Here is a 24,704-nt window from a genome sequence, read left to right as displayed (position 1 = left end):
AGCATCTCCTTCCTGGTGAGGAGCCAGAGATTGAGAGATTCCTTGTGTTTGCCCTCCACCTGTCCTTATTTCTGGAGGTTTCCATTTACAGAATTCCAAGCCTTAAGGTCTTCAGACACTAAATAAATATTAAAAAAAAAAAAAAAAAGGTACTATTGTATTTTGTTTGTAATGGGTTTCTTTTATGGGGCAAGGTTAAGGCGATAATACTAATTAAGAATTATTGATTGTTTTACAGAGAGTTTCACACCATTTGGTCACATGTGAGTTCCATGACTGCCCTGAGGGCAGCGGGTTATCTATCCTCAGAGGAGTTAAGTTACCCAGGGTCAAAGAGCCGAAGGGGCCGAATGGAGGTCAAAATAGAGGTCTCCTGGTGTCAGCCCAGGTTCTGTCACCAAATCCCACAGGTCAACCCTGCCCTCTTTCGTCTGGGTTTTTTTTTTTTTTTTTTTTTTTTCACTTTTCAAAAAATTGTAGTAAAATCTCTGTAACGTAAAATCGGCCCCTTTAGCCATTTTTAAGTGTACGATTTAGTGGCATTGAATACATTCACGATGCCACGCAACTATCACAACTGTTTCCACAACTATTTCATCACCACAAACAGAAATGCTACAGCCCACTCCGTGGGCATGGGACATGATCGGGGTTCAGCTCGGGCCTGTGTTCGGGAACCAGAGGCTGCTCTTAAGGGAAGAAGACAACTGTGCCAAAGGCTGTCGTGACTGGGATCAGGGGCCAGGCTGTGAGGGGCAGGGTGGGCTGAGGCAGTCTTCTTCGTGGGCTCAGTCCGTAGCAGCTGCAGAGGTGAGGGGGCAGTTCAGGCCCTGGGACCGAGTGTCCTCTGTAAACAAAGCTCCCAGGGTCCGCCAAGCACAAACATCAAGCCCTGCTCTCAGGGTCACTGTCTGTGGAGCTGAGTCCAGCCACCGCAGGGGTTGGAAGAAAGCTTTCAACCACATTCCCAGCCCTGGACTTGGCTCCAGATCCCTGGGGAATGGATCGCAACCCCTTTGAAAATTTAAATAATTATGTTTACTAGATAGTTTTTTTGAACTCTAATTACAGGAAATTTGGAAAATACAATAAAGAAGGAAGAAAACGCCACCTACAATTATGACCACCATTTATTCAGAGATGAATGTATGTCAGACATTATTGCATTTAATCTTAAATACAACCCTGAAGTCTGAACTATTTTTATGTCCATTTTATAGTGGAGGCAACTGAGGCCCCAGACAAAGTAAATTTACTACTCAGGTTACACAACTGAGATGATGCATACTGGATGGTACATAGTATTGGAGCTGGGATTTGAATCCAAGTCTGCCTTGGACCCCTTTCATCAATATATTTGGTTGATGGTATGAAATAGACTTACAAAAGTTGGGGTGCCTGTTTGGCTCAGTTGTGTGAGCATCCCACTCTTGATTTCGGCTCCGGTCACGATCTCATCGTTGGTGAGATGGAGTCTCTCATTGGCATGGAGCCTGCTTGGGATTCTCTCTCTCCCTCTCTCCCCTTCCTCTCTACCCCACAACCAGGGCACATGTGCGCTCTCTCTCTCTCTCTCAAAAACAGATAAGTAGGGGCGCCTGGGTGGCGCAGTCGGTTGGGCGTCCAACTTCAGCCAGGTCACGATCTCGCGGTCCGTGAGTTCAAGCCCCGCGTCGGGCTCTGGGCTGACGCTCAGAGCCTGGAGCCTGTTTCCGATTCTGTGTCTCCCTCTCTCTCTGCACCTCCCCCGTTCATGCTCTGTCTCTCCCTCTGTCCCAAAAATGAATAAAACGTTGAAAAAAAATAAAATTAAAAAAAAAATAGATAAGTAAACTTTAAAAAAAAAAGTAACGGCATGCAGTTCAACCTAATATCCTTTCAATTGTCCTATCAGTCTTTATTAACATTTTCCTAGATTTTCTTCTGGACTTCCATACATTTTTTTATACATCGTTGGGATCATATTTTTTCATATAATTTTTTCTTTTACTTTCTTCACATAATGTCCCTTATCATATTGTTATAGATGTATCATGACATCATTTTATTTTATTTTATTATTTTTTAATGTTTATTTCTGAGACAGAGAGGGACAGAGCAGGAGTGGGGGAGGGGCAGAGAGAGAGAGGGAGACACAGAATCCAAAGCAGGCTCCTGGGTCCCAGCTGTCAGCACAGAGCCTGACGTGGGGCTTGAACTCACAGACCACGAGATCATGATCTGAGCCGAAGTCGGACGCTCAACCGACTGAGCCACCCAGGCGCCCCATGACATCATTTTAATAGCTCTGCAATATTCCATGAGGTATGTATATTTCTTTGTTGTCAGACATCGATTGTGACCAATATTTCGCTGTTACACATGATGCAACTATGAGTATCTTTGTGTCCAGAGAGTTTCCCCTCTTTAATGCTAGGATTTTCAAATACCTGAATCGCCTGTAATTGCTCACTGGTTTCCTGTCTCCCTTACTCATCTCAGCTTCCTGAGGGCAGGGACAGGTCGCTCTGTCCTCTGTTGCATCCCGGCATCTGCCTGCTGCGTAGCAGGGACTCAAAACATACTTGCAAAATAAACGAAAAAATGAATACAGGTAAAAAATAATAAACAATAAGGTGAAAGGACTTGGGATCACAAAAATGTTTTCCTTTTGGAGGGAAATAATAGGCAGGGACGGGAAACATCGGAAAATCAAGCAGCCAATTGTGGGGAAATAGGTGCTGCTTATATAAATGGGTTAGAGGAAAGCTTAGGGCAGAAAGTCACCATCACGGGGCAAAAGTGCCTGAGGTTAGCTAGTGAGATATTGTAATGGAATCACAAGTAACTTGTTATGTCAGCTGCAGGAAATTACTTTCCACCTGATGCCAATATATTATCACAAACTCCACTTGCCTCCCAGACCCTTTGTTCTTACAAACACCGGTCAATTGCTATCTGATTGTTTTCTTCGCATTCACACGGTGGGTAATACCTTGTGAGCTCAAGAAACACAAAGATGAAACCCCTGTTAGTGGCTCTTGTCTCCTTCTGGACGTTAGCCTCTCTTGTATTCAATTCTGTGTCTGCTCTCGCTGGACAAGAGAGCACTCCAGACTCATAGTCTGTGACAGCCAATCAGAAGAATCTGACCGAGTTTATCTATTGCTTGGTGCTCTCAATATTGCTCTGTCTTCAGCAGGAAGCAGCTCAGAACCCAGAGGGACTCCCCACCGCAATGCTGCCAAAGTGATTGCTTCTCCACTCATTAAAATTTATGGGGCTTACACTATGTGCCAGGCATTGTTATGGGTGCTGGGAATATAACTATAAACAAAGCAAAGAGTCCTGCCTTTGTACAGCTTACCTTCAAGTGGGGGAGACAGAAAATGAACAGAGAAACATATACCTATATACAATATGGTACCAGAGCGATAAAGGCTGAAAGGGAGTACAGAGTAAGAAGATAGAGAGGGACAGAAGATGCTCTTGTTTTTCTTTAATAAAGTTTATTAAAACTTTATTTAAAAAGCTTATTATAAAGATGCTGTTTTGATAGGGAGGTGAAGGAGGCCCTCTCTGAGGAGGTGACATTGAAGCAAAGATCTGAAGGAAGGGGTTGAGCCTACCAGGCACCGATCTGAAAGAAGTGTCCCAGGAAAAGGGGCCAGCAAATGCAAAGGCCCTAGGGTGGAAACATGCTTGGGGTGTGCTTTGTCAACCTCCTGTGAGCACAGAGCTGTCCAACTCTCTGCTCTTGTGCCTTGCTCCAGCTACTTCTCTACTACTGCAGCTCCCACCTCCTCTACCCTGCCCTCTTGCCCAGCCCCACTGTTCTAGCAAACTCTTGCCTCTATGCCTACATTCAAATCTTACTTTTTTTTTTTTAAGTTTATTTCTTTATTTTGAGAGAGACAGAGACAGAGCGAGCAGGGGAGGAACAAAGAGAGCAGAGAATCCCAAGCAGGCTCTGCACTGGCAGCACAGAGCCTGATGTGGGGCTCCAACCCACGAAACTGTGAGATCATGACCTGAGCTGAAACCAAGAGTTGGCTACTTAACTATGCCACTCAGGCACCCTCAAATCTTACTTCTTACAGTTTGCCCTATCTCCCGCATCTATTTCCTCACAATGCTCATATTTCTGTTACAATAATCATCACATTGTACTATCATTTTTTAAAATCTATTTGTCCCAGTTGTCAGTGATCTTGTTAACAGAAGACTGTCATATTCATCTTTGTATTCTTGGTGCTTAGCAAGCGCTGGGCCCCCAAAATGCTGATCAATCGCTTTTTAAAAAAAAATTTTTTAATGTTTATTTATTTTTGAGAGAGAGAGAGCGCAAGTGGGGAAGGGGCAGAGAGAGAGGGAGACACAGAATCCGAAGCAGGCTCCAGGCTCTGAGCTGTCAGCACAGAGCCCGAAGAGGGGCTTGAACCCACGAACCATGAGATCATGACCTGAGCTGAAGTCGGATGCTTAACCCACTGAGCCACCTAGGCACCCCGACTTTTTTTTTTCCAGAGAGAGAGAGAGAAGGCGCAAGTGAATGAGGGGCAGAGAGAGAGACAGGGAGGGAGAGAGAAACAGGGCTCATGTTTTACCCAAAGCGGGGCTCGAGCTCACGAAACTGCAAGATCATGACCTGAACCAAAGTTAGATGCTTCACAGACTGAGCCACCCAGGCACGCCCAGTTGGTTGATCTATTTATGTGAAATGTGCAGGATAGGCAAATCCATAGAGACAGGAAGTGGATTCCTGGTTGCCAGGGGCTGGGAGGGGCAGGGAGGAGAATGACTGCTAAATGGGTACAAGGTTTCCTTTTAGGGTGTTGAAAAGGTTCTGGAACTACATAGTGGTGATAGTTGCACAACACTGCGAATGTACCAAACACCACTGAATTGTACACTTCAAAACGGTTAAAGTGGTGAATTTTATGTTATGTGAACTTTGCCACACACACCCCCAAAAAATGTTGGTTGAACTGGGAGTGGAGTTGAGACCTCCATTACATAGGCAACCCTTCGTTCGTTCGGGTTTGCATTCTGAGTAAAATACAACAAGGAGTTGAAACATCCCGTTGTGAAACCTGAAGAGCCAGAAAAGAAGTCCCGGGTTAACACACGGTAATTGAGTGTTTACATTTGATGTCGTTACCTGGAGCACTGAGAAGTTAGTCACAGAGGTTTGCTCAAACCCACAATCAAAGGGGTTAGGGTGACACCTGTTGGAAATGTGATTTGAACGTTGGTGCTACCCTGTTGAAGTGGTTTTAAAATTGGGCTTGAAAATCTAAAACTTCTATTTCCTATTGTTATACCTAAATTAATCAGATAGAGGATGATTTTATTTAAGTTTTTTTTTTTTTCAAGAAAGTTCTACACCAAACGTGGGGCTCGAACCCACAACCCTAGGATCAAGAGTCACGGGCTCTTCTGACTGAGCCAGCCAGGTGCTCTGAGGATGGTTTTAGAAAACATCTAGGGATTTTCTTCTTGAGGTGGTTTCTTAGGCAATCACATTTCATCTCAACCTATAGAATCAATTGTCCACTTTATCATATCTTCCACTGTGGGAAAAAAGTCATTTCCGTTGTGTAACACTTTCTCTTTTCCCTATGATTTATATAATTTCATCTTCACAACAACCCTGTGAGAGCGGTACTTTGAACTTTATTTTGCACAAAACTGTTCTTACAGAAGTAAACTGAGATACACATATGTAATATGTAGCAGTGTCGGAACGTGAACCCAATTATTCTGAATTTCAGATTGAATAGTTTCTTATTTTGATCATTTGCCTTATAATTTTAATTGTGTAATACCATTTATTTATTTATAATTTATTTATTTTTAAAGATTTATTTATTTTTGAGAGTGAGAGTACAAGCGGGGAAGGGGCAGAGGCGGGGGGTTGGAGGAACAGAAGATCCAAAGCAGGCTCCGTGCTGACAGCAGCGAACTCTATGTGGGGTCTCGAACTCATGAACCATGAGATCATGACCTGAGCCGAAGTCAGGCACTCAAGTGACTGAGCTACCCCGGTGCCCCTGTGTAATATCTTTTAAAAAGACAGTAAGACAATGTAACATAAAAGCAGGGGAAAAAAAATCCAAAACTTTTGCCCAAGTGACATTAGGAGGACCAATTACCTTCCCTCTACCCATTCTTGTCCCCTCTGATCTCTTCCTGGGGAGGGGGAGCAAAGAGACGTCTTGTGTTCCTTGCCCAGAATGGTCTATGCAAGAATCAGCAGCCCTTTCATGGAAATCCGGGCTACGTTTGGGACGTGAACAACTTTGAAGACTAAATAGAATAGATTATATCACTAAATAAACATTCAAACCTTATATGATGCATATCTAATTCAGGTGACTTGGAGAATTACACTTGGATGTAAACTTTTATTGAAATATAACAAACAGAAAAGCGCAAATAATAAATGTGCAATTTGGTGAATTTTTACTAAGTGCACACACATGTTTAACTAGTACCCAGAGCTAAAAACAAAACAAAATGAAACCAAAAACAAAACAAGCCACAAAAACACAGAAACCGGCATTCCAAAAGGCTCCCGTTCCCCTTCAGTTTCTAGTCCCTAAAGGTAATCTGATTTTTATCCCCCTATATTCTTTTGTCTATTTTTACACTTTATATAAATCATGTGGCTTCTTTCCCTCAACATTATGTTTGTGAAATTCCTCCATGATGCTGGATGTATTTGAAGCTTATTCCATATACAATCTTTTGACATTTGAGATATCCCATGTTTTGGCTTATACAAAGGACACTGCTATGAACATTCTGGTAGGAGGTTTGACTCTGGGAAGCTGCAGTTTTTGTAAATCAAAAACTACCGCATTCTCCCAACTTTATACATATATTCCATGTTTTTTAGTGCATGTATGCTTGCATTCTATTGAATTTACACCCAGGGGTGGGATGGCTGGCTCACTGAGGATACATATGCTCAGCTTTAGTCGATACTGCCAGGTGGTTTTCCAAAGTAATTCCACCAATCCCCACTTCCACAAGCGTGAGAGTTCCACATCCTTGCCGACACTCCAGGTTTATTGATCGATCGGTATTATGTCTTTTTCACTTCAGCTGTTCTTATGTCTGTGTGGTGCTATCACATCATAGATTTTGATTTGCATTTCTCTGATGACTAATAAAAGAACGCATTTTCATCTGCTAATTGGTCATTTAAATGCCCTCTTTAGGTGAAGTGCTTATTCCAATCCTCTGCCCATTTTTTTTTTTCAGCTGGTTTGCCTGCCTTTTTCTTACTTTCTAGGAATTTATATATATATATATATATATATATATATATATATATGTATATATATATATATATATATTTTTTTTTTTTTGGATACCAGTTCTTTGTTAGTTATATGTTTTGAAAATATTTGCTTTCACTCTGCGACTTGCTTTTTCCCTGTTGTCTTTTTTTTTTTAATGCAGTTATTTATTTATTTAGAGCACAAGCAGGGAGAGGGCAGAGAGAGAGGGAGAGAAAGAATCTCAAGCAGTCTCCACGCTGTCAGCGCAGAGCCCGATGCGGGGCTTGATCCCACGAACCACAAGATCATGATGTGAGCCGAAGTCAAGAGTCGGACGCTCAACCGACTGAGCCACCCAGGTGCCCCCGGGAATGGATTTTTGATATATTTTAGTTGGTAGCTTCCAGATCCCCAGAGTCAAATAAGGGACAAAGCCATGTGGTCAAAACAAAACAAAACAAAAAGCCCCATAGTTGAAGACAGATTGTATTTTGAGAGAGATACGAATCAAGTGTTTGGCAAAAGGGCCAGGATGCTCTGGCTTGGCAGAGAGGGGGGCTTCTTGGGGCAGGAGACACCCCTGTTGGCCCTTGAGAGGTGAGAATTCATTTGGAGGGGATCCTAGGGAAAGGGACCGGCAGACACAGAGGTGCAGAGGTGAGACAGCGTGGAACGTGTATGGGGAACTTTAAGTCACCCAGTCTGTCTCCTGAGTGGATGTATTAAGGAGGAAGTTATCAGCTTCAAGTAACGTGATACTGATCTACAAGTGGCTGAAACAATTAGGTCAGTTTATCTCGTACTGAACCAAAAGTCTGCAGGTGGATGGTTTCAGGGAACAACGTCATCAAGGCATTCTTCATGCTTTTTTTTTTTTAAGTGTTGGTTTTGCCTTGACAGTTTTTCTTCCAAAATGTTTATTTATTTTGAGAGAGGGGGGAAGGGGCACAGAGAGAGGGAGAGAGAGAATCCCAAGCAGGCCCCGTGCAGAACCCGACAAGGGGCTGGATCCCACAAACCATGACATGAGATCATGCCTTGAGCTGAAATCGAGCCAGACGCTTAACTGACCGAGCCACCCAGGCGCCTCTGTTCTTCATGCTCTGTTGTCAGCATTACTTGTCCCGCAGAGGTGGCTGTTGCTCTTAGTTCCTCCTCCCGGCTACCAGAGCCTCAGGAAGAAAGGGGAGGAGGCTGCTTCTCTTTCCTGATACGCCCCCAAACAGAATCACACCCTTCTTAATCCGCAGCAAAGGGAAATGGATTACCTTAACCGGTTCGCCTTCCCTGGAGACATTGCCACCTGCCTACAACCAGGGATCTATTGGGAGAGGCAGCACTGTGGGTGTTGGGTGCCAGAGAGGGTGCCTGGTGGTGTGCAGAGAGAGAAAGAGCTAGAACATTAAGGTGAGGCCCCACCACAGGGCAGGGATTTGGAGATTTAGTCAGCCCTGGGGCTGCTGGCAAGGACAGGTAGGGTGTGTATAAAGGACAGGGCAGGGGTTAGGTTGATAGGCAGCTGGAAAATTGGTGGTGGTGGGGGGGGGGGTGTATTGCAAGAGCCCAGGTGAGAGATAATGCAGGTAAGGTTGTAGAATTTTGTGTGTTTTTAAAATTTTGCAAGTTACCACACAGTAGTGAGTCATGAAATGAATATTGATTTAGTGGTTCCAACTAACCTAGATTTTTTATTTTTATTTTATTTTTTAATGTTTGTGAGAGAGAGAGAGAGAGAGAGAGAGCAAGCAGGGGAGAGGCAGAGAGGGAGACACAGAATCTGAGGAAGGCTCCAGGCTCTGAGCTGTCAACACAGAACCCGACGCGAGATCATGACCTGAGCCTAGGTCGGATGCCTAACCGACTGAGCCACCAGGCGCCCAACCTAGCTTAAAAGACAAAAGCAAAAACAAAAACAAAAAACCTCTTACCTCCTCAGGATCCTACATGCCCTTAGTCTCTTTAACTTGACTTTGTCCTGTTTCCTTTCAAATCTCTCTAAACATTGTCTCTTAGTCTTTTGGGGAATCTGAGTTATCTGCTCACCCCCAATACTGGTGCTCCCAGAGTTTTCTCTTTGACTTGGTGTGATTTTCTCACACTACCCTCTCCCCAGCTCATCCCTTGCACTTTCATGGGATAAAGTACCATCTCTCTACACTGACAACTTCCAAATCTATACCCCAGCACTGTCCTCTCCCTTAGCATCAGACTTAGCATCTATCTACTAGGCATCCCCACCTGGTGTCCTGTAGACTTTTTGTTTTTATCATTTATTTTGAGAGAGGCAGCGATAGCACGAGTGGGGGAGGGGCACAGAGAGAGGGAGAGACAGAATCCCAAGCAGGCTCCGCGCTGTCATCATGGAACTTGTTGCAGAGCCTGATGCGGGGCTTGATCTCATGAACCGTGAGATTATAACCTGAGCTGCAATCAAGAGTCAGACACTCAACCGACTGAGTCATTCAGGTGCTCCTACACAAGTATTTTTTTTTTTTAATTTTTTTTTTTCAACGTTTATTTATTTTTGGGACAGAGAGAGACAGAGCATGAACGGGGGAGGGGCAGAGAGAGAGGGAGACACAGAATCGGAAACAGGCTCCAGGCTCTGAGCCATCAGCCCAGAGCCCGACGTGGGGCTCGAACTCACGGACCGCGAGATTGTGATCTGGCTGAAGTCGGACGCTTGACCGACTGCGCCACCCAGGCGCCCCCACAAGTATTTTTTTTTAACGAAGCTTTTGTGTCACACCAGACGCCTATGTGTCCTGCGTCCTGGTCAAAAAGGTTTTAAAAGGTCAAAAGGTTTTAAAAACACTGAAACCAGGTAACAGGCTAGATGGAAGGAGTGGGAGGAGCCAGGGACATCTGCAATATAAACGGGGAAGTTAGGAGGAGCTGGTGGGGGGGGGGGGGGAGTAACAACTTTTGTTTTGAACACCCGGAGTCTGGTTTACAGTAAATCATACACCATAGTTGCCCCTTTACCTTCCACTTCCAGGTTCTGGTCCAAGTAATATTGAACGAATGTTCTGAGGAATGAGGGAGTTTCCCTTCAAGGTCATTAATAATTAGCTCCCAGGAAGAGGTAATCCTTTAAAAGGGGAACTAACATTTACTGAACCCTTACTATGTGCTGGGCTCTCTGCATCCAGTTTTTTTGTTTGTTTTTTTACATTTCAATTTTTTTTTTAACAGGAGTGAGTTGTGTACAGGGGGGTTAAATGCTTGGTAGACAAGCAAAAACACTGCGCTAGAACCAACTTATTCATCATCATCTTCTTCTTCTTCATCTTCCTCCTCATCCTTGTCCTCCTCCTCTTCCTTCTTTTTCTTGCGTTTCTCAGCCTTGACGACTCCCTTTTTTGCCACATCAGGCTTTCCTTTAGCTCGGTCTGCAGCAATATGCTTTTCACATTCTTCCTTCAGCCTCGGAGTCCTCTTTTCATAAGGCTGCTGGTCATCTGCAGCGGTGATGTTGTTCCACATCTCGCCCAGTTTCTTTGCAACATCACCAATGGATAGGCCAGGATGTTCTCCTTTGATATCCTCCCCTTTAGGAGGTGGATATAAGTTTTAATTTCTTTTTCATAAAGGCCTTGTCCGTCTTTGCCCTGTCTTCAAACTTTCCTCTCTCTTTAGCAGACATGGTCCTCCACCTCTCCGAGCACCTCTTAGAAAACCCTGAGAAGTCGACTGAAGCATCTGGGTGCTTCTTCTCGTGCTCCTCTCAGCAAGTTTGCACAAAGAGTGCATATGATGACATTTTGCCTCTCGGCTTCTTAGGATCTCTTTGGCCCGTGTTTAATTATTTTCCTCAGCGAGGCACAGAGTCGCCCAGTGCCCGTGTGCCTCTCACTTGCCCCGGTGCTGTGTCTGTGGAGCCCGATGTACTGCAATGGCTGTCCAGCTGTTGGTTGTTTTTTTTTTTTAACGTTTATTTATTTTTTGAGAGAGAGCGAGAGCGTGAGCGGGGCAAGGGCAGAGAGAGAGAGGGAGACTGGGGACCCGATTGCAGGTGAACATCATCATCAGCATCAATCACCAGGGTTCCTGATGGCTTCAGGTGTTAATTTCCTAGGGCTACTGTAACAGACTACCACAAACCACGTGGCTTAGAGCAACAGAAATGTATTCTGTCCTGGTTCTGGAGGCTAGAAGACTGAAATCACAGTGTAAGCAGGGCTGGTTCCTTTCTTTCTTTCTTTTTTTTTTTTACGTTTTATTTTATTTTTATTTATTTTGAGAGAGACAGTGTGAGTGGGGGAAGGGCAGAGGGAGGGGTAGAGGGAGGGAGAATGAATCCCAAGCAGGTTCCACACGGTCAGTGCACAGAGCCCGATGCAGGGCTCGAACCCATGAAAATGTGAGATCATGACCTGAGCCGAAATCAAGAGTCAGATGCTTAACCAAGGAGCCACCCAGGCGCCCCTGGGCTGGTTCCTTCTGAAGGTGAATCTGGGGCGCCTGGGTGGCGCAGTCGGTTAAGCGTCCAACTTCAGCCAGGTCACGATCTCGCGCTCTGTGAGTTCGAGCCCCGCATCGGGCTCTGGGCTGATGGCTCAGAGCCTGGAGCCTGTTTCCGATTCTGTGTCTCCCTCTCTCTCTGCCCCTCCCCTGTTCATGCTCTGTCTCTCTCTGTCCCAAAAATAAATAAACGTTGAAGGTGAATCTGTTCCCTCTCTCCTACTTGGTGATGACCCGCTGGTGATCCTTGGCTTATACATGTACCACTCCCACCTCTGCCTCCATTTTCACGCGGCATTCATTTGGTCATTCTTTTAAGGGCACAGTCATACTGTCATACTGAATTAGTCACCTGCCCCCACTCCAGGATGACCTCATTTTAGCTAATTACATTTGCAGTGACCCGATTTCCAAATAAGGTCACATTCTGAGGTACTGAGGGCTACAACTTCCACATGTCTCATTTCATTTCACTTCACTATTTCATTTCATTTTATATACAGAGAGAGAGCATGAGCAGGGGAGAGAGGCAGAGGGAGGGAGAGAGAATTCCAAGCAGGCTCCATGCTCAGTGTGAAGCCCAGTGTGGGGCTCAATCCCACTACCCTGGGATCATGACCTAAGCCAAAATCGAATCTAACAATTGGGGCGCCTGGGTGGCTTAGTCTGTTACATGTCTGACTTTGGTTCAGGTCATGATCTCACGGTTCATGAGGTCCAGCTCCCCATCAGGTTCCCTGCTGTCAGTGCGGAGCCTGCTTCCGATCCTGTCCCCTCCCCCCAACCTCTTGAAGGATGCAATTCAACCCATAACACCTCATGAAGCAGAATAAGCCAGAAGCAAAAAGGAAATTATTTGATTTGGAGGATTTTGCACAAAAAGTTGAGATTATTTCTTTTTTACAGTCCTAAGTTCTCCAGGAATTGGTAAGATTCCTAGAATTCTCCTGAGTATTTCTTATGAATATTTAGAAGTCCCTACATTTCCACTACTTCCTGGACAATAGCTACAAAGACATTACCACCTCATGAAAACACAAACCCACCCCCTTTCCCTTCAAAACCCACCTCCCTCCTGACTTCTGTGTTGTTCACAAAACTCGCTAAATCTCCCCATGTTCCAGACAGAATCCTTTCCTTTCCATTCTCCTTACCCCTTCCAGGTTCAGTTCCTTATGGCTGCCTGCCCCTTGGGAAGAGACACTCCTTCCCTCTTCCACCTCCAACCCAGTCTGGCACTTTTATATATGGCCAATTTTCTAGAAACACCATCTCCCGTCTGACCCTACAAAAGCCTCAGTAGCTTCGGGCTACCTAATGAAGCTATTTAACTGCTCCATTCGGCATTCAAGGCCCAACCAAATTTTGTGCCAGCTTCATGTCCCCCCCCCCCCTTCCCTGCCAAAGGGAACGCTGCTCCTACCTCGCCCTTCCTTGACCCCCTGCTTCTCCCAGTTGCCCCTTTCTGCCTAGAGATAGGGCTATTTGTGTCCCTGTCTCTGCTCCCCACCAGGCTCCGCTCCTTGAGCCCCAGGCAAGGCCCCCACAAGGCCGTATCAGTTCCTGTGCCTGGAATAAACCCAGGGAGTCTCCCTGAAGGAGGGACCTTGCCAACTACAAACTAGAAGTGGCCTAGGCGTTTTCATCCCAGAGACTGGGCTCAGCGGTTGTCAGGGGCCGGCCGGGCCGAGAACGTCTCCCGGACTCAGTGGAAGGAAAGTGCTGGCCGCCCAGGGGCTGGGGATCTGGAGACACCGCCTCGGCCGCAGCGCGCCCGGAGTCCGCAGCCCACAGGCAACTCACCCGCTCCTCAGGCCGGACGTACCTCCCGCCGGTGCCGGAACGCCACGCCGGCCGGAACCTTTCCGCCGAGAGGCCGGGCACTTTGGGGCGGAGCACGTCGGGACCGGAAGTCGACGGAGGAAGATTGGACTGTGGGAACCTGGTGCTTTACCTGGAGGATGAGCGTCCATTGTCTCCTCGTGGCGGGAGGTAGCGTTCCTGGAATATTAGGTTAATTTCCCGTCTGTCCTGGGATATTTCCTCTCTCGGGTCCCCTGTCCAGCTCTCCGTCTTGGAGTCCTCGCTGAGCTGAGAGGCGCCTCGGAGCGATTGTGCTTCCCGGGGGAGGGGTCCGCGAGGGGCTCCTTCCCGGACTGGGTGGCGGGCGGGCGGACGGTTCAGATTCTAACGGCCGTTTGCTGACTTCTGGCTGTATTTTCTTCCTGGGGCTGCAGTGTCAGAGTGACTTCCCATTGGCTTTACAGAATTGTTTCTTGCATAGTTTTTGCCCTTGCACTTGCAGAAGCATAGTCATAGTAGAAATCTCGAAAAGTGTACCGGAGAAACAAAAATCGTCCTTCAATCTACCACTCAGCTGAAACATTTCTTACACACGTTTAAAATTTAATTTTATCTGGCTCCCCCGGATGAGAAAGAAACTAGTGAAAATGTTCTCAACAAGAGATAGTAATTACAAAAGGATCTTTCTAAAGTTAAAAATGCCAAAACGTTAAGCAGTTGAAGACATTGAAGGGCATAAAATTTCCAGGTTGTAAAACTTAGGACTTGTCCACAAAAATCAGAAGACACCTCTTGTGAATTTGGTCTACTACTTCTAAAATTATGGGAAAGTCTCTGTCACTTTGCAAAGGCTCTGGTGAAGCCACAACTAATACTAAAGAGAAGTAGGACATTCCAACTTACATTTTGCTAAATTTTCCTTTCAGGAAGGTGGCGATGTTTTCCAGTTCGGTTAGGGTCATCCTTGGTCCAGGGTCTCCATAATTCCTGCTGTCGGAAAAAATCCACTGCACCTAAGAAGATTATTCCCAGTGTTGCTCTTTGTGATGAAAATACAAAGAAGTCTGGAAATGCCCTTGACAAGCTCTTCTCTTCAGAGCAGCAGGCTTCCATCCTGCAGGTGTTGAATACAGCATCTAATAAAGAACTTGAAGCTTTCAAATTGCTTCGTGGAAGAAAATCCATCAATATTATAGAGCACAGAGAGAAATTTGGGCCATTTCAGAATCTGGAGAGTTTAATGAATGTGCCCTTGTTTCAGTACAAAACTACCATTCAAGTTTGTAACTCCATTCTTTGTCCAGAGACTGAAGGGGAAAAAAGAAAGTTCCAAGACAACCGGCTCTTGAGAAAGCTCATCAAACCAGAGATAAAAAGAGAGAGACTTAAGGTATATCATTTTTCTTAATGTCCGCTATATGGCCTACATATTTGAGAACATACTTTGCAAAGCACTATTCTGGGCATCAAGACAGCTTAGAGTTTAGTTGGTATGTGATCAGTACTGAAGAATGAGATATACAGATAGTAAATTGGCAATGGATGGGACAGGGAACTGTGGGCTGTGACTGTTGGGCAGATTACTGGTAGAACTCAACCTGGCTCTTGGAGAGAGAGAATTAGGCTACCTGGAGGAGGCGGGCATTCTAGGAAGAAAGAACAGTTGTAGAGAAATAGGTCTGTGCAAGGTTTATTTAAGAGGAATGTTGAGAAGCTATCTGGCTGTGTCTGAGGGTTCTATCGAGAGTAATGAGAAATTAAGATGCAGAGATGGTTATGGCCAGGGAGTGACTGTACAACATTATACTGGTCTTTCCAGCAGGATTTAACGTAATCTTTCCCTCCCTACCTCCTTTTAAAAAGCATTCTAAAAGCAAATCCTTTTCAGTGTTGTATTTATTTATTTATTTTTTATTTTTTTTTATTTTTTATTTTTTTTTAATGTTGAATTTTTTTTTTTATTTTTCATATTTGTGAGAGAGAGACAGAGCACATTTTCATATTTGTGAGAGAGAGACAGAGCACAAGCAGGGGAGGGGCAGAGAGAGAGGGAGACAGAATCTGAAGCAGGCTCCAGGCTCTGAGCTGTCAGCACAGAGCCTGACGCGGGGCTTGAACTCACGAGCGGTGAGATCATGACCTGAGCCGAAGTCGGAAGCCCAACCGACTGAGCCACCCAGGTGCCCCTTATTTTTTATTTTTTAAAGCGAGAGAGCATGAACAGGGGAGGGCAGAGAGAGAGAGAGGGAGACACAGAATCCGAAGCAGGCTCCAGGCTCCGAGCTGTCAGCACAGAGCCCGATGTGGGGCCTGAACCCACGAACTGTGAGATCATGACCTGAGCCGAAGTCAGACACTTAACTGACTGAGCCACCCAGGTGCCCTCTTTCTTTTTTTTAATGTTTATTTATTTTTGAGAGAGAGAGAGAGAGAGAGAGACTGAGTGCAAGCGGGAGAGGGGCAGAGAGAGAGGGAGACACAGAATCTGAAGCAGGGTCCGGCTCTGGGCTCTCAGCACAGAGCCCAACATGGGGCTCAAACTCACAAACTGCAAGCTCATGACCTGAGCTGAAGTTGGAAGCTTAACCGACTGAGCCACCCAGGCACTTTAAGACAAATATTAGAATTACTTGGCACATCAGACATTAAACCTTGGAGGAGGGACTTAGGTCCTGTGTAACAATACATGATAAAATATTCTCTCATCCTATACCAGTAGTAAGCACACTTTTTTCTAGACCAGTAGTTCTCAGTTTTGGGGGATTATGGATACTTTCTGAAAACCTGATGAAAGCTATGGACCTCTTTTCAGGAAAACAAAAACACGTATACATAGAATGTTGCATGTACTTTCAGAGGGTTTGTAAGTTTCATGAAGCCCATCCATGGACTCCTGATAGAGCTCTTGCAGTTGATCTGGAACATACTTCAAACGACATTTTTCAGGGGTTGGATTTTCCTTCAAAGTGTTTGCTACAAATACTATTTATACTCACTACAGTGGAGTTGCAATCTTATTTAGAGGGTTAGGTTCTAAAGTTATTTTGTATGGAAAAAGTCATGCAGTAGTCCTTAAAAAAAATCTTGCCCGTGAAGTACTGTGTGTGACCTGGTGCAGTAATTGTTATGTACAGTAAATCTCCGCAATCATTGAGCTAAAGAAAAGAACCAAAAGAAGGCCTGTATTTTGTAGATTGGGCATCCAAACTATTCTGCCCATAGTGGATATTTATCCATTCCTTAGCAGTGAAAGGGAGATGGGCATAGAATTAGAAAATGTTCCTGCTTATCTGCCTTTGTATCTGTGGAGCACGTTGCATATCCATATAACTAAATGAACTGTGTGGGAGTGAAGTGATGCCCAGACTTCATGCAGAGTTGAACACACATATCCAATTATCTACTACACATTTCCCCTTAGAAGCCCTGTAGGCAACCTGAATGGAATACATAAAAAAACAACTCACCTCCCCTTAACCTTCCCAAGTTGATCTGCTACTATCATCATCTTTAACAGGTGCCATTCAATCACTGAAATAAAACTGGATTTATCCTAAGCTCCTCCATCCCACGTATCAATTCTACCCCATTATCTCTGCTCTATTTCTTGTCCTTACTGTCACTGTCTTCAGTTTTGTTATAAGTTTATTTTTGAGAGAGCGCTCAAGAGAGCAGGTGCCCAAGCAGAAGGGGGGGGGGGGGGGAAGCGAGGGAGAGAGAGAGAGAGAGAGAGAAAGAGAAAGAGAAAGACAAAATCCCAGATGGGCCCTGCACTGTCAGCACAGAGCCCGACACCGGGCTCCATCTCACAAACCGCAAGATCATGGCCTGAGCCGAAATCAGGAGATGGTCACTTAACCGACTGAGCCACCCAGGTGCCCCCGATTCTTAATGCTTGGTCATATAACAGGCACCTAACCAGTACCACCTCTAGTCTAGCCTGCTATGGTCCATCTTCCACACAGCAGTTACTGATGGTTCTGAAATGTCTCATGTTGTGCCTGAATGTTACCTGCTTTGGGGGCTTCCTGGAGCTCTCAGGATAAAGCAAGATGCTTTTGCAGAAATTTGCGTACCCCTCGGCACTTTTCCCACTTGCACTCATACCGCAGCCTGAGTGTGAGGTGTCACACAACCTCTCTGTGTGGACATCTGGTGGAATAACATCCCATTTAGCATTTACTCTCCTAGTCCAGTCAGTCTTCCCGGACCGGGTCTCCTCTCTACAGTGCAACTGTGCTGGCATTTCTTACAATGTATGGGTATGTTTCTTGTTTCCCAGTACCTGGCACAGTCCCCAGCAACATTTGAATATTTGAATGCCGATTTTGGGCAAGGCGCTGAGAATAAGTAAAGGTTCTTTGTTTATAAACTGCTACTATTTGTTTTTTAAATATTATTGCTGCATTTCTTTAACAATTCTCAGTTCATAAACTGTAAATATATTTCTGTTATAGAAACTAATTTGGCATTCTGAGTTTATAGCTTCAATTTTGTATCTATTAAAATGTCTGTACTTGTCATTAAACCAGCCTTTTTGTTTTAGGCAGTTAATAGTATCGTATCCATTGTTTTTGGAACTAGAAGAATTGCCTGGGCTCACCTGGATCGTAAATTGGCCGTGCTAGACTGGCAGCAAAGTGAGTGTTGCCAGTTGATGAAAGGAACATACTTATCATCTGTCTATTTACAAGAGGTAAAGCAGTTGCACCTCCAGATTCCCACCTGCCGGAACTCCTCGTGTAGTTTGATTTTCTAGTCCTAAGAGGAATGAAATACAGCACTAAGGATGGCCTCTCTTTGCGTGCTTATTATTCACCCATTCCTATCATATTTTCATCACCTATGATTTTTAAAGGTTGTGTCTTCATTTAGTTCATGAAATACCTTCATGTGTCAAAGGCACATACTGAGAAAAATCAGTGTTAAAATATATTATTCTAAATGTTACAGAATTTTATCCCTATATAAAGCTTGTTTTTCAAAAATGCTGTCACACGGGGCGCCTGGGTGGCGCAGTCGGTTAAGCGTCCGACTTCAGCCAGGTCACGATCTCGCGGTCCCGTGAGTTCGAGCCCCGCGTCGGGCTCTGGGCTGATGGCTCAGAGCCTGGAGCCTGTTTCCGATTCTGTGTCTCCCTCTCTCTCTGACCCTCCCCCATTCATGCTCTGTCTCTCTCTGTCCCAAAAATAAATAAACGTTGAAAAAAAAAAAAAAATTTAAAAAAATAAAAAAAAAAAAAAAAAAATGCTGTCACTAATTGTCTCATTGAGTCTTCAAAACCTTGTGAGATGGGGAGTAATTACCATCCTGATTACACATAGGGAAACTGGTATAATCAAGCATCTGATGGGATTCATCATTTGCAGATGATTGATTATAGGCTAGTTATTCTAACTCTGTGCTCTACCCTAGACATTTTTATTTAATTAATTTATTTAAAAACTTTTTTTTAATGTTTATGTTTCAGAGACAGAGCGGAGTGGGGGAGGGGCAGAGAGAGACAGAGACAAAATCCAAAGCAGGCTCTGGGCTGTCAGCACAGAGCCCAACACAGGGCTTGAACTCACAAACCATGAGATCACGACCTGAGCCAAAGTCGGACACTTAACCGACTGAGCTACCCAGGCGCCCCTTATTTTATTTAGTTTTTTAAATGCTTATTTATTTTTGAGAGGGAGACAGAGGATGTGAAGCAGGCTCTGTGCTGAGAGCAGAGAGCCTAGTGCAGGACTCGTGAACTCACAAACTGTGAGATCATGACCTGATCTGAAGTCAGACACGTAACCCACTGAGCCACCCAGACGCCCCACCCCTAGACATTTTTAAAAGGTTAATAGAAGTTTTAAGTTGTCTAATCTGTAAAATTAAAAAAAAAAAATTTTTTTTTTCTTTTGAGAGCAAATGGGAGAGAAGGGCAGAGAGAATCCCAAGCAGGCTCCACGCACAGCACAGACCCCAACATGGCTCAGTCCCATGACTATAGGATCATGACCTGATCCAAAACCAAGAGTTGGACGCTCAACCAGCTGAGCCACCCAGGTGCCTGTTAAGTTGTCTAGTACAGATTTTAGAAATTGTGAAGCCCAGGGGACCACCTGGTGGCCAGTTGGTTGGGCATCCGACTTTGGCCCAGGTCATGATCTCATGGTTTGTGAGTCCCAAGCCCCACATCAGGCTCTGCACTGCACAGCAGAAAGCCTGCTTCAGATCCTCTTTCTCCCTCTCTCTCCGCCCCTCCCCTGAGCTCACTTGCTCACTCGAGTGCTCTCTCTCAAAAATAAACATTTCCAAAAAAAAGGAAGAAAGAAATTATGAAGCCCATTTTACAGATGAAGAAACTAGTACTTGGGAGGACTAGATGGCCTGTCTTAGCTCAGCTTATTCCTGATAGAACAATGACTAGAACTTGGCTGTCCTGAGGCCTCCATTAAATGCTTTTTCAGTTACTTCAGAACTGTTAGCAGGAGTTTAACCTAAGTTATATATTAAAAAAAATACAGGTTATGAGCCTGGGTGGCTCAGTCAGTTAAGTGTCTGACTTCAGGTCATGATCTCATGGTTTGTGGGTTCGAGCCCATGTCGGGTTCTGTGCTGACAGCTCACAGCCTGGAGCCTGCTTTGGGTTCTTTGTTTCCCTTCTCCCTCTGTCCCTCCCCCGCTCATGCTCTGCCTTTTAACAATAAATAAACATTTAAAAAAATAAATGGGAGAGGGGACCCAAACAACAAAGTATTTCTTGTCACTAATTTTGTCTTTTTTTTTTTTTTTTTTTTTTTAAGATTTCTTCAGTCATTTCAAAGATGCCTAACGCTGACCTCTATGTTCTGGAAAAAATAGGGCTTTCAATTCAGAACTCCTCTCGGTTTCCTGTACTGTTACATTTTCATATCATGGAAGCCATGCTGTATGCCTTATTAAATAAAACTTTTGTCCAGGACGGCCAGCACCGGGTACTGAGCATGAATCGAAATGGAGTGGGGAAGCACTTTGAGCTGATGATTGGTGACACGCGGACTAGTGGAAAAGAACTAGTGAAGCAGTTCCTTTCAGAGTCTGTACTGAAGGAGGAGCCTCGGGTAGTCTTCCCATCAGAGAAGATCGTCCGCTACAGACAGATGTTTTCATCTACTGAACAACAGAGAGCAGAAGAGTTATATGATTCATTATTACAAGCCATTGCCTTCTATGAATTAGCAGTTTTTGATACTGAACCTTAAAATTCTGAGGTTACTGTAATGGGCTCTTCTGTTATATCTATTAAATTGTATTTATTGGGGCGCCTGGGTGGCTCAGTGGGTTGAGCGTCTTGACTTCAGCTCAGGTCATGATCTCGCGGTCCGTGAGTTCGAGCCCCGCATCGGGCTCTGTGCTGGCCGCTCAGAGCCTGGGGCCTGTTTCGGATTCTGTGTCTCCCTCTCTCTCTGACCCTCCCCCATTCATGCTCTGTCTCTGTCTCAAAAATAAATAAATGTTAAAAAAAATTTTTAAAAAATAAATAAATTGTATTTATTAGTTCTAAAGCTGTAAAACCAACTGTTTTTAACAACCATGTTTATGGAGAAGAAAACATGTTTATATTTGGATGTTTAGGGTCAGACTTTCGGCTGTTGAATTGTTCACACAATAATAGGCCTAGGCCAAATCAATAAATATCTTAGAAGAGACTGTGTGCCTTTTGGGTTTTAGTGTTAAATGGTAAGATGCTCCCTAAACAGCCAAAACAAGAAACAGAGTTATCTCCCCTGAAAAGCAAATCCCATCCTAAAGGACTGAATTGTTATATTGCTAAAATAGGGAGTAATGATTTTTCTGGGTGGTGCTCATCTTGGGAATAACACTAATTATAACCGAGAACACAACTTACATCTTCTTCTTCTGTAAGTAGCATGTGGTTTCGATGTACTGCTTCCAAAGGTGATTTTCATCAACTCGGTCTATCAAACCCAGAACAAACAAGCTTTGTCTAATAGCTTCATTTTTTTTCACTTTTGAAATATTTTACTTGGACAGACCATCTTTTGAGAAAAGTAGGACTGGGCTGCCTGGGTGGCTCAGTCAGTATAGCATCCCGACTTGATTTCAGCCAAGGCCATGATGTCGTGGTGAGATCGAGCCCCACACTCAGTGTGGAGTCTGCTTAGGATTCCCTCTCTGCCCCTCCCCATCTTGTGTCTGTGTGCTCTCAAAATAAACATTTAAAAAAAAGTAGCATAGCACCTAATTTTCCACCCGCATCTCACATTACATGTGCCTTAGTTCAGGCCCTCATTCTATCTCACCAATCCTGAACCCAAGTCTCTTTGATGTCAAAGCAATACATTTTTCCTTTAAAAAGTGAAATATACTTGTTGGAAAAAAAAAAATCAGATGTATAAAATATGTGGAATCTGGGTTGCACTCTAGACCTATTGCCATTCACTTATAAAGCTCTACATTTACCTGTATGGTTGTACAAAAACATCTCCACCTTGGCTATGTTGTGGATATCTCAAACTACACATGTCTGAAATAATTCTCTTTCCTTCAAATCTCCCTCCCCCCCACTTTGCCACTGTTCTACACTTCAGTAAACAGCTTCACCAGCCATCCAGTTGTTCATGCCAGATACGTGGCATTCTGTCTTCCACATATGCCTGGAAATAGCTTTAAGTGAAAATGTGTTCATTTTAGGACTTTATAGGATAAGATGCTAAGTATTGAAAAGCCATCAGAATTTGGTTACTTTATCTCAAAAGGGGACCTAAATCTTATAGGAATTTACTACCTTTAAGAATTCATAATTTTTTCCCCAAATCATGCTAAACCTAAATAAAAATCTTAAATGTGTCCCTATTAGGGAGGAAAATATCCTGTTCCCTGATTTTCGATCTTATTAAATACAATTCTATAATTATTTTACTTTGGTTCTCAATTACTGAGAATTACCAGAATTTTCTAATAATAAAAGACCAAATTAACAGGTAAGTGATGTACAAATAGTGAATGAACACTAGTATGCAGTAGAAAGATCCATATACTTAAAAACCCGGAAAACTTCAGATCTATTCTCTCTCTTGTACAAGCACGAAACCTGTAAGACCTAGCCTATATCCAAACCTATAAAATACCCATATTTACCCAGAGGATTACACCTGAACACCTATTTAAACATTGCATAAAGCCTCTTAGCTTCAGCCTTTAATTAAATCCATATACTATCAATAACAAGAAAAAGTAAACTGAACAAATGAGGTAAAAACATATCTTCATACACATTTGTAAACAGGTATACAACAATATTTTCCATCTGTACAAAATTAGGATCCTTACCTTTTGGGGTAAAAACATAATTCAGATGATGTAACTGAAGTCTAGGCTAGTACATAATATAAACATTGGAAATAGGACACTATTTTCAGATATACCTGATTATATGATCGCAAAAATAATTTTGGGTGAAAATGTGGGATTTTACAATCTTGTAATTAAAAATATATACTTTCTCCAAAAGCATAACCTTAAATGGAGATGGCTATGATGTAGAAAGCCTGTATAGTAGAATCCTCCCTTGTTACAATTTTGATGAGTAGCAAGCACTTTGTCTAAAATAGATATATTAACGTCATTAATATCTTTATGAAATAAAACATCACTGATATAAAAATACAAGAAAAATGTACAAGGCAAATGATTTGAGTTGGCAAAATATACAAGATACCACATATGTATGGTTGCTAAAAAAGATTTATGAAAATGACAATTCATAATCTTGTTTTCACTTTGTCAACATGCTGATCCAATGGTAAAATGTGCCAGAGGAATACACTAAAAATAAATTTATCGGGAAGATGTTACTTTTTGAAAACTGACGCATAATTTCTTCCCTAGGAAGTTTTTTGCATGTTACATAATTTTGTATTGCATAAATTCATTTTTTTAAAGATCACCACCTAGATGATTCATATATACAACTTGACAGAGTACTGAAGGTTGGGTTGGGGAGAGGTGGATTAAAGGTAACAGGTAAGAGAAAAATTATGGATTAATTTAACACTGAAACATTTTTAGAAATATCTTAGTGAACTGTCCCTTCTAGAAACAGCTCACTCACATACAAAAATACTATAACAAAGCTAAATCAGATAATATAAAAAATTTCAGAAAAAAATACCACCACAATCATAAATACAATTTGTAACTCAAATTTTTTCATTTTAAATATCTGCACACTAATAAAAAATATACAAATAGCCTGTTTTAAATGTACATTCAGAAATAAATTCTTCCATGGATCAATATAAAAATGTGTCTTGAGGACCACATAATAATCTGTACAAGGCATTGTTAATGTGAACATTAAGGGAAGCCAGCTGCCAAAGTGTTCACAGTCTCTTTCGAAATGTTAAGATGAATCCCTTCCAGATAGTGCAGGAACCTGTCAAAATTACAAGGAACAATTCAATTTAATCATCAGCTGAGGATATTTATTAATCTTGAAATAGCTGTCTACAATGTAACTTGTATAGAGCCTTTCTTTACCTTCTTTTACTTTTTCCTTGTTCTTTTAGCTTCTCCGTCTTACAAATGTTTCGAAGAGTTGGCAAGTACTCAATTATACTAGCTTGTCTATTACCCAGGTTTAGAAGGGATCGGCTAGAAAATACACTTTTAATGACTGCTATCCTCTTCCAGGCACTGCTGTAAATGAAAAGGAATGCATTACTTTTTACTTTTAAGGTCTAATAAAAATGCAACAATCCCAAACACAACCAGCTTCTGGTCTCCACTTCTTGCTTCTGGTCTAGACTAGATTAACTAGATTCCGGGTTAACTTACTGTATCATTTTCAACACATCAATCACTCACAAGTGAAAAAAACCTTTAATGGCTACCTGCTATCTGTCACAGCAAATCAAAACCCCACTCCCTGTCATTCAAGAGTCTCCTAATCTCTCATTTTTCTTCCCAGCAATCAGGATGGTCTCCCTGTCTTATTAGAAGCTACATTATTGGGGCACCTGGGTGGCTCAGTCGGTTGAGCATCCGACTTCGGCTCGGGTCATGATCTCATGGTTTGTGGGTTCGAGCCCTGCGTCGGGCTCTGTGCTGACGGCTCGGAGCCTGGAGCCCACTTCAGATTCTGTGTCTCCCTCTCTCTCTGCCCCTCCCCTGCTCATGCTCTGTCTC

The 24,704-nt window shown here is 43.4% G+C and overlaps 2 protein-coding genes and 1 pseudogene across 5 annotated transcripts in view; 1 reads left to right on the top strand and 2 right to left on the bottom strand.

Moving 5' to 3' along the window:
* Positions 1-10,408: 10,408 nt before the first annotated feature.
* Positions 10,409-11,073, bottom strand: LOC123604231 (annotated as a pseudogene).
* A 2,292-nt stretch (positions 11,074-13,365) lies between these two features.
* TEFM (transcription elongation factor, mitochondrial) lies at positions 13,366-21,202 on the top strand. 2 transcript variants are annotated; one of them, XM_045488039.1, is made up of 4 exons: positions 13,366-13,745; positions 14,462-14,925; positions 18,082-18,231; positions 20,318-21,202. In XM_045488039.1, exons 1-4 carry the CDS (start codon positions 13,694-13,696, stop codon positions 20,753-20,755), a joined length of 1,104 nt encoding a protein of 367 aa, XP_045343995.1. In that variant the 5' UTR covers positions 13,366-13,693; the 3' UTR covers positions 20,756-21,202. The 2 variants fall into 2 exon arrangements, with proteins under 2 accessions (XP_045343995.1, XP_045343994.1); XM_045488038.1 differs by having other exon boundaries at positions 13,598-13,724.
* A 1,478-nt stretch (positions 21,203-22,680) lies between these two features.
* Positions 22,681-24,704, bottom strand: part of ATAD5 (ATPase family AAA domain containing 5) — a 47,885-nt gene continuing 45,861 nt past the window's right edge. For 2 of the 3 annotated variants that reach the window (XM_045488035.1, XM_045488037.1), the window contains exons 22-23: positions 24,057-24,215; positions 22,681-23,952 (exon numbers count right to left, since the gene is read on the bottom strand). In XM_045488035.1, the coding sequence (XP_045343991.1) occupies positions 23,874-23,952; positions 24,057-24,215 (238 nt within the window). In that variant the 3' untranslated portion in view covers positions 22,681-23,873. The remainder of the gene's footprint in view (positions 23,953-24,056; positions 24,216-24,704) is intronic. The other variant, XM_045488036.1, reaches the window with a different exon arrangement.

This window comes from Leopardus geoffroyi, chromosome E1 (genome assembly GCF_018350155.1).
Source record: "Leopardus geoffroyi isolate Oge1 chromosome E1, O.geoffroyi_Oge1_pat1.0, whole genome shotgun sequence".
NCBI lineage: Eukaryota > Metazoa > Chordata > Mammalia > Carnivora > Felidae > Leopardus > Leopardus geoffroyi.
This window is presented reverse-complemented; position numbering and strand designations above follow the sequence as displayed.